Here is a 10,384-nt window from a genome sequence, read left to right on the forward strand (position 1 = left end):
ACTTCTGGAGGCAAGCCTTTATGTCTATGAATACTTTTTGTCTACAGCGTGCTCAATATTAAATATACTTTACCATTAAAAGAATTAGACTTCAGGTTTGTTACTATCTGTATCACAATGATTTAATTCTGATGCAGTGCTGTTTAGTGGTGAGCAACCTTTCCCTTGAATTATGTATTTCTTCCATTTGAAAGAGGGACCAACCAAGTTGGAAGGCTGCTTTTAACTGTCAATACAATACATCATGGTCAAATTCTCCAGAAGATTTGCATTCACAATGGTATTTGAATGCAAGAATTACTTTTGTAGGACAAGGACATTGTGATGGACAGACAAGCATTTTGTGGGAACAGCTTCATATATTTCAGTAATTCTTCAATTAACATTATTAAAGTAAAATAAAACCAGCTGTTTAAAATGCTTATTTGTAATCTAAAAACAACAGTCCTTAATGGAAGCATCACATTATTTTATTTTTATTTTAAAGTAGAACAAAATTTGACTCAAAATATCTGAAAGTTAGAAAAGGCAACACACATGGTCATTAGCTTTTCAATTTGCAAGCCTGTTAACTTGTACAATACTGATATATAAAAATGGAATATGCAATAAATGCTGGAGCTTTGAAATACAATTTTTTAACTATAGTCTACCACTATTCCAAAGAAGAAATGCACAATGATTGTTTTTTTAAAAAAATGTGTTGTAGAAAGTTAAATATCTCAAAACTGAATTTATGAAGATATCACTGAAATATTAAAATAGACTCTGTCATGCTCTATAAGGTAAAGGTAAAGGTTCCCCCGCACATGCGTGCTAGTCGTTTCCGACTCTAGGGGGCGGTGCTCATCTCCGTTTCAAAGCCGAAGAGCCAGCGTTTGTCCGAGGACGTCTCCGTGGTCATGTGGCCGGCATGACTAGATGCCAAAGGCACACGGAACGCTGTTACCTTCCCACCATAGTGGTCCCTATTTGTCTACTTGCATTTTTATGTGCTTTCGAACTGCTAGGTTGGCAGAAGCTGGGACGAGTAACAGGCGCTCACTCTGCTACGCGGCACTCGGGATTCGACCCGCCAAACTGCCGACCTTCCGATCGATAAGTTCAGCGTCCTAACCCACTGAGCCACCGCGTCCCTTGTCATGCTCTATAGTGTCATCTAAAGTCTGCATATTTTTTAAAAAATGCTAAAGCTGTTTAGATTTCTATTAGAATAATATATTGCTTTCCCCACAATTTATTTGGATGGTAGTTCCTAGTCATGAACATATATTTTACTGGACAGAGTTCAGGTTTGATCCAAGGCAACATTCTGCTTTCCACATTATTCTTGTTTGTTAAGAGGCAACTTTTTATTTTTGCCTTGTCCTCATGGTTTATGTAATGTGTAAAGACACACAATCCACATTTTTGGACTAGTCTTTCTGGAAACTGTGAAGCTTGATTCAATCAAGCTAACCATCCAAAAATGGGATGTATAACACCACTTCTGCAAAAGATAAGAAAATTAGATTCAAGTTATATTTTAACAAAGTCACCTCCTTGGAAATTTTAGCACTGCAGATGAAAGTGTTAAATATTTTTTAAATCTACTAAGCAAAGAAGAGTCATTCACTAATATGCATTTTTAAAAGGCAGATAAATTTGAAACATTGCAGTGTCTGGATTATTATTTTTTTTGTCCTTTAACAATAACTCCTATCTTCAGAATGCCTTCTGCAGAAAAAAAAGAGTACACTGTAGTCACCAACACTCACTGATTTAACATGATTGTATTTATTCTCTCTTCAACCACAGGTTCTCTTTCTGCCCACCCTCACCAAAGATATATGGCAGGCAAGCATTTAGCTTCTCAGCCTATCGGAAATAAGAAGCCCATATAGTCACCATGCTTGCAAGGCAGTAAGTTCTTTCAACTATATGATACAAGCAGTTATTTTCAGAGTAAACTTAAGATTAATGCCTTCTATAGTACAATCCTTTTTTTCAAGGAAGAAAAATAAGCCATCAAAAGAGCATTCATATTTTCCAGGCAACCCCCCCCCCCCAAGTATAATGCAATGGAAAAGTTGTAGACTAAACACAGCGGTGTGTGCACATGTGCAAATATGAGAGAGAGAGAACATAGCTGGATTGAATGCAGGTTTCTCACACTTTCTTGCATCTGCGGCAGCTCCCTCCCTTCATTCTGATCTTTGACTCCTCTGTTTGGTTCTAATTCAATCTTTTGCTTTTTCAGAATTTCCAGTTGAAGATCATCTATCACTGCTGCTCAGGTAGAAGAAGTTAATCAAACATATCCTCAAACATGCGCTGGCCCATAGCTATATATTGCTCTTTCTCCTCCAGAGTCATCTGTGTTACAAGCTCTGGCCGCTGGTTTACTTGGCTGTAAGAAAATGGATGTCCCGCCACCATAACAATGGGGTCTTCGGTCACTACCTCAAACTCATCCTCATCATTGTCATCTGTCAGCCCACAAAGCGTCGTGGGAGCAGGGGCTGCACAAGGAAGGGAGTCCTCATCCGATTCACTGGTCTCGCTCTCAGAATCACTGGCATTTGTGGCAGATAAAGGAGCAATTCCTCCCATCACAGCTGTAGAGGCAGAAGAGGTTTTCTTTTCATGGATGAGCAGAGCACGCATTACCTCTTCATTGTTATCTCGGGCTGCCTGTCCCGCTTCACCTTCATGTGACATGGTTATGTCTTGACCACCTGCAAGAAAGTATTTAAATAATTATATTCATTTTGGACACGACAGTATTCAGATGCTGACCCTGCCACAAACAGACAATGTTGCTAGGTACTATGCAATCAAATAATGATGTGTGTTTTGTGGTTGGGACTCAGGATTGTAGATTCAGTGTGCACCTAGTAAGTCATATTAAGACGCTTTATATCTTGACAAAGTCAAAAAACTAATGCTCCCCTACACCCATCTAATGTTACCACCTCTTCTTTTTAGATTCTAACTTTAAATATATATTTTTAATTTATTTAGCTTTTACATATTCTAGATTTTTATAATTCATTTTAGATTTTCCCTTTTTAGTTCCCCTATGTTTCTTTTTGGTGACATTATCCCACAATCTTATTCTGGACAATGACCTTAATAAAGATTGGATTGGATTTAAAAAATGCCTAAAATTTAAAACATCAATAAGGGTTAGGGTTAATTACTACAATGCACTGAGTACAAATAACATGATAACAAAAGCAGAAATGGAGTAATAGAAAAAATATTAATTGTACAATATTTTAAATTTAAGTTCTACCTATTAAGTATTGAGGTGATAATGAGTATATGGAAACATGAGTTTATGTAAATATAAATGTACATAAGCAAAATTATAAACAATGCATCTTTTATTTTCTCTAATCCAAGGCTCTTGATCAGATGCTTCTGAGATGGGCTAAGTGATGAGGTCTACAACACCTGTATTTCCAGAGGTGTATTCCCTCCCCAACCTCTGTGGCACAGTGGGCTAATGCCTCCTTAAGTAACACCAGCTGCCTGCAATTATTGCAGGTTCGCATCCCACCAGGCTCAAGGTTGACTCAGCCTTCCATCCTTCTGAGGTAGGTAAAATGAGGACCCAGATTGTTGGGGGCAATAAGCTGACTTTGTAATAATGCCGCTTTGGGGGGGGGGGCAAAAGCCCTAATAAGCAGGCATATACATAGAATGAGGGCTATTGCTAAGCACATTGATTAGTGCTTTAGATTGTAAGCCGCCCTGTCTTCGGAGAAGAGTGGGATATAAATGGGATTAAAAAAAATGTACATGCTTCTCTATTTACACCCTTTTGGATTTTATAATTTTTTTCCTCCTATGCCTTTCTTACCTTCAGTGACCTCATTAGGATCATAAGCACCTTGCACTGTGCTTTCCCGCAGCCAGACTGGTCTCTCTCTGGGTAGCTTCCCTTCATTTGCTGGCTGATGTGTGTCTTCTTGATCTTCCATGTTAATAATTACATTCTGAGTGTACATGTCCCCATAAGAAGGACCCTTTGTTGTCCAGGCTTCTCTGTGCTGCCCACTTGGTAAACTATTTCCCAATGCACCAACAGCTCGTTCTTTGCTGCATACAATCATAAACAGACATGTTTGGATTAGAGAAATATTGTACATTATTTTAATAAAATTCTTATAACAGTACAATTTAAAGGCTAATACATAGTGTTTTACCTAATATTGTAAAAGGTCATTAAGACTTCTCAACTGGATAACACAGAGAATCTCCACCAATGATACACATTTTAAATGATTTAAAAAGCAGTATACATGCGGTGGCTCAGTGGGCTAGGACGCTGAGCTTGTCGATCAGAAGGTCAGCAGTTTGGAGGGTCGAATCCCGAGTGCCGCGTAACAGTGAGCGCCTGTTACTCGTCCCAGCTTCTGCCAACCTAGCAGTTCGAAAGCACGTAAAAATGCAAGTAGAAAAATAGGGACCACTACAGTGGGAAGGTAACAGCGTTCCGTGCGCCTTTGGCGTCTAGTCATGCCGGCCACATGACCACGGAGACGTCCTCAGACAAGCGCTGGCTGGCTCTTTGGCTTTGAAACAGAGATGAGCACCGGCCCCTAGAGTTGGAAACGACACGTGTGGGGGAACCTTTACCTTTATACACTTATTACAACTGTATTGCAGAAATGCCATTAGTTCTAGAACAATGGAAAGATGAAAGTTCAAACTTATTGCATTTTTGTCCATAAGCTCACTTTTGACCTTATTTTTGATTTATCACATTTAGAAACCACCCATCTCCTTCATAGAGGAACTCTGGGCATTGTACAAATAAAGACACAGCTCCAGACAAACACATGACTATAGCTATCTCCAATGTTTCTTTTCTATAAAAGTTTCTGGGAGCCACCTATGCACTCCTGGAAATAAAAATACAGGTAGTGCACTTTGTGATGGTAACTGGAATCAGAATTTCAATCACTAAGGGACATATCTGTAAAGTGCAAAATCATATGATCATGCCACTTAGCAACACAGTTCCAGCACTTCCAGTTTCTATTGCTAAACAAACCCCATATCATTGCTGAGCACAATTGTCATGTGGTCACCATTTGTAATCCTCTGCTGGCTTGCCCAGAGATTTTCCTTTTGGAAACCGGCAGTGAAGGTTGCAAATGGCAATCATGTCACCATGGAAATGCTGCAACCATCCTAAGTATGAAGACTTGTTCAGCACCATTGTAAATTCAATAATAAGTGGTCATTAAGTGAGAACAGCCAGTAACACTGGTGTTCTGCAATGTGACAGCTTCCCATTTATTTTTTTACTTAACATAATCTAAAAAATATTAGTCAGGTAGGGTACAGAATGAAATAGGCATCTTGAGTGGTACTATAGACAATAAGTTATCTATTCTGCAGGCGGGATTTTATCAAATCTATAGATGATCTAAAATGAAGAATGGATAGCCAGTGCCAAATAAAATGGAATCAGTACAGCAGAATATTTAAGTTCAAAGGGGCCTGTTGGTTACTGAATCCAATCCCTGCTTACTGTCAATCAGGTAACAACTATATTGTAAAATGTTATACCATGTGACTTATTTTGCTAGTTGTTAGTACATTATTGCATTTATTTACTTCACTCTGTTTCTGTTCTTTTACATTTTGCTGGTCATTGATAACATACCGGTAATTATTGATTGAACTCCTGCTTACTGCAGAATACCTATTAAAAAAGCCTAACAGATTTTTCAGCAAAGAGCCTACCAACTCTCAGTAATTCATTCTGTCAAACTGCTCTTACAGTTGTATGTCAATATTAATATGTCACTATTGTGTTATTGCTTAATATTGCTTATTGAAACTATGTATTCAGAAGTAAGCACTGCTGTAATTAGTGGAATTGAATCTCAGGTACATATGCATAAGATTTCAGATACGCAATGAAAATGTTTCAGTCTTTAAGATACTAAGAACTCTTTTTAAAAAGCCCTTAATACTCTTTTAACTTCACAAAATATTAACTTTTTTCTGTATGTTAAAATTTGAACTATCTCAGTGTACTTTAATACTCTATTATCTTACATAATAAACATGTACTGTATTTGGAAGAATAAAAAAATTGTCAATTCTGAAAAAGAAAAAAAATAGGTGTAAATCAAAATCACAGTAAAATGAACCACAGAGTAAAATAAAACATGAAATGTTATTATATATATCTGAAATAAAATCTAAAGGTATAATTCCAGGTATTAGCTAGAAGTCCAGCTCAGTTAAATATCGTTTTTTTCTGTGAGTGCATATGATTACACCCGATTTATTAAAATTTCTCAGATATTTATACTGGCAAATGTGTTTAGTATACAAGAATTACACAGCTATCATCTGCAGACACCTAGATAAATCATAAACATCCATATCCAATGACATATATTTTTAGAAACAGAATTTGAGAAGACTGTCAACACTTGACTATCATGTTCAGACAAATTAATGCTCCGGCCCACCTCTGTTTCAGTGCAAGAATCTCCATAGGCTCAGGCTCAAGTAATTCATAAGCTAAATTAACATCCTCAGTCTCACGAAGCAATGCATAAATAGGTTCGATTTGTTCATTAAATCGTGCTACAAGAGTCCTTGCATCCTTTTTAGGCATTGCAGATTCATCTTCTTCCACTTCAGTCTCACAAAATGTGCAGCGAAATATTCCTATACAGAAAATAAATCAGTAAACATTAGGAAATATAAAATGCTAATTGTTAATTTGATGAGTTGTGCGGAGCAAGATTATCATGGAAAAGATGCATTTTATTTAGGGAGAAAATAAAACAGAGAAGACAAAAAGTATTTACCTACCATTTAAGGTAGTAGTTAATTTACTTAACTGATGACTCCACCCATTTATGGTCTTAAAAGAAGACAGGACAAATTCATGGAGGATCAGTCAGTGAGCAGCTAACTGACTTGAAAGCTGTTTTATCTTCTGAATTGGAAACAATGTTCCTTCAATAGCAGCTGCCACTGCTCTCCTGGCTAGGCTACTGAGCTTCCTGTTAGCAGTTTGTTGGCCAACGTGCCACAAAATACTGGACAAAATAGGCAGTTAGTGTGAGTGAGTAGAGCTGTTGTTTTCTCCCTTATGCCGGGCCTCCACGTTCATGAATGTATACACATAGGAGGGGAAAAAATGTATAGAAGTCCGATGTGAACATGACAGAGAATGAAGTGCAAAGGATATGGTGGAAGAGAGGATATCTGTTCTGGTTATGGTGTGGCCCAGTTATCTGTTATCAGGCAGTTCTCAACATGCTCTGACATATGGCCTCGTGGCAAGAAAGCTTTTACAGATAAAAAATGCAGTTTTGCAGGATCCCAGAGGCATGCTATTTCTGCCCTCTGGTACATCATTCCTACAAAGATCCATTTGGCACTACACTACTTTAAAAACACTAGGGCTAAGGTCCTTTGGGTTCCGGCCAAGCATTTTCACTGGAACAAACCAAAATTAATTTTTATATAGTTCCCCATTACATCATTTAGTTTTTATACCTTTTGCATTCTGATTGTTTTCCTGAGTATTTAATATAAACTGTTTTGAATCTTTCCAGTTTTGCAACTGAATAAGTCTGATAAATAAATAAACTTCTCTCTGATATAATGATACATTTACATGTTTGGGCAAGATTGCAACTAGACTGTCCTAATGAAGCATTCTCTCCCAGATGCATTTTTTTTGGTGCAGTTCTCAACGTTTACTAAGCCTATGATATGCATTGTGACCATGTCTTGGTTATGTGCTTCTGAAATATGTCTCTCTTAATATTTTCCCAATATTTATATTATAAATACACTTCCATTATTTTCATTCCTAGAAAGTCTTAATGTTTAGCTAACTCAAATGCCATAAAAACTCTGCAGCCCTTTTAAAAAAATCACTTGGAACAACACAGTATATAGGCTTTTTCTATTCCCAAATCAACTCTCCCAGATAAGATGGCAAATTATTATTTCAGCCCTTTGGAGAATTCTTGTATCTTACCTGTATTAGGTTCAAACAACTGATTTGCTTCTAAATCTGTGAAGGTACTGGAACAAATAGGACACCTGAAAGAGGCTCGGTTGGTGGAATCTCTTTCATCTGTCTCAATCCTCCTTCTCATGTGATCCAACTTATACTTCACCACATTGACCAATAGACGATAATTAATAAAGTAGAAATTGTGCCTGGTGGTCTTTCCATCTGCAGCTGTCTCTACTCTCATCCTGCATTTGATAAATTTGTCACCTTTAAGTGTGTTGAGAATTGCTCGCAGCTGCTTCCGATCAAACTTCAGAAGCTCCAACATGTCTTCTTCCTTTACACATGTATTCCGAATTAGAATGTCCAGGGCCAAAGCATGTTCAGTACCATAAAAACCACGCACTACATACTTAGCAAGGCGTTTCAGAGAAGCTGGGACCTCAGTGAGAATGTCTGGATCTGTCATAGCTGTTATCTTGCAAAACAAATATATCCAAATTCTTGGTTTCTTCCACTTAGCAGTGTCAAATCCAATGTCCACTATAGTTAACTATAACCATAATAAATAACAAAATTAGAAAACTGCATATATAGCATTATTTCTAATCTTCTTGCCTTCTTCACTGTACTTATACATGCAGAAAAAATATTGTATTCCTGTCTTCCAGTCTGTACACTACAAGTCTGTCAAGACTGTATCAATTAATATAGCATGTAAGGCATTTAATGTTTCATTAAGAGGACCAATAAGTGAACAATTGCATTACATGTGGACTATTGCTCTACCTAATGTGAACTGCAAACTTCCTGATGGCCACTAGATAGCTTTTTGTAGCCCACATCCGGTAGCCTGAGCCATTGCACTAAGCATCTTTCTTCAACAAAATTCACTTGGACTTTTGGGCGCAGCCTGGGAGGAAAAAAATGGTTTTGAAAGATTGCAAGATTATAAGATGTGGAAGTATTTTGCTTCAACCACTTATATACTGTGGAGCCGCTTGCCGGTCGAGCTCTGGATGGCCCCCGACCTTCGCTCCTTCCGGCGGGATCTAAAAACTTATTTATTCGAGCAATCCGGCCTGGTTTGATGGGTTAAGGGTTGGGTTTTTAACATGGTTTTAATTACTGTTTATATCGGGCATAATATTTGTTTTTTAACTTTTTTACTTCGTTTTTAATATTTATTGCCCTGTACACCGCCCTGGAAGGGACGCGGTGGCTCAGTGGGTTAGGACGCTGAACTTGTCGATCGGAAGGTCGGCAGTTTGGCGGGTCGAATCCCGAGTGTCGCGTAGCAGAGTGAGCGCCTGTTACTCGTCCCAGCTTCTGCCAACCTAGCAGTTCGAAAGCACGTAAAATGCAAGTAGACAAATAGGGACCACTACGGTGGGAAGGTAACAGCGTTCCGTGCTAGTCATGCCGGCCACATGACCACGGAGATGTCCTCGGACAAGCGCTGGCTCTTCGGCTTTGAAACGGAGATGAGCACCGGCCCCTAGAGTTGGAAATGACTAGCACGCATGTGCGGGGGAACCTTTACCTTTACCCCGCCCTGAGTCCTTCGGGAGAAGGGCGGTATAAAAATTTAATAAATATAATATATAAATATAAAATAGACTTCTTTCCAAAGGAAAAGTCAGGCCTTTTCCTTTGCTTGTGTTAAGTGGATGAATGACCAACCAGTAAATTTATTCAGTCAATGATCAATGAAACGGAATAATCCGTGTTTGTGCTAAGGCAGACGCACTCGACTCCCGAGGCTGCCAACAGAAAGTACACAATGGAGCCCTTCTCCCTGGCACGCTACATTTCAACCTGCAGAAAGCGGGCTACTACGACCGCGTTACATGGAGGATTCAATCCGAAGCCCAATAATACCTCAGTGAAACGAGACAGGAGGGACGACGGCTTCCTTTCACTCACAATCGCCTCCGCGTTCGGAAACAAGCAGATCAAGACTCTCTCACCCAACGAGTCTGACTGACATGCGAGGCTCCCGAACACGTTGCCACTAACCTCACAAACAAGTTTGCTTCGAGGCGGCTGCAAACGAAAGTCTGGCCGTCGTGAAACGTCACTACTGTGCGACACTCAGGGTTCTACTTCCTACCTCGTTAAGATTGCCTTCCCCCCCCCGCTTCCCCCCAGCTCAGGGGTCGGCAACCTCGGCTCTTTTATGACTCGTGGACTTCAACTCCCAGAATTCCTGAGCCAGCATAGCTGGCTCAGGAATTCTGGGAGTTGAAGTCCACGAGTCATAAAAGAGCCGAGGTTGCCGACCCCTGCCCCAGCTCTTGGTGGCCAATTGAAATGAAAAGAGTGTACGATCGGCCAATAGAAGATACGCGTGTAGGAATCGATTTGTGATTGGTCTCTTTTAGGAAGAAT

The 10,384-nt window shown here is 39.1% G+C and overlaps 1 protein-coding gene across 1 annotated transcript; it reads right to left on the minus strand.

Moving 5' to 3' along the window:
- Positions 1–790: 790 nt before the first annotated feature.
- On the minus strand, positions 791–10,048 carry GTF2E1 (general transcription factor IIE subunit 1). The gene is made up of 5 exons (XM_081316275.1): positions 9,875–10,048; positions 8,015–8,546; positions 6,483–6,684; positions 3,848–4,086; positions 791–2,717 (listed from the first exon to the last, which is right to left on the minus strand). The coding sequence occupies exons 2-5, from the start codon at positions 8,460–8,462 to the stop codon at positions 2,287–2,289; spliced, it is 1,320 nt and encodes a 439-aa protein (XP_081172401.1). The 5' UTR covers positions 8,463–8,546; positions 9,875–10,048; the 3' UTR covers positions 791–2,286.
- Between the last annotated feature and the right edge of the window lie 336 nt (positions 10,049–10,384).

This window comes from Vipera berus (assembly GCF_964194415.1).
Source record: "Vipera berus genome assembly, chromosome: 2".
NCBI lineage: Eukaryota > Metazoa > Chordata > Lepidosauria > Squamata > Viperidae > Vipera > Vipera berus.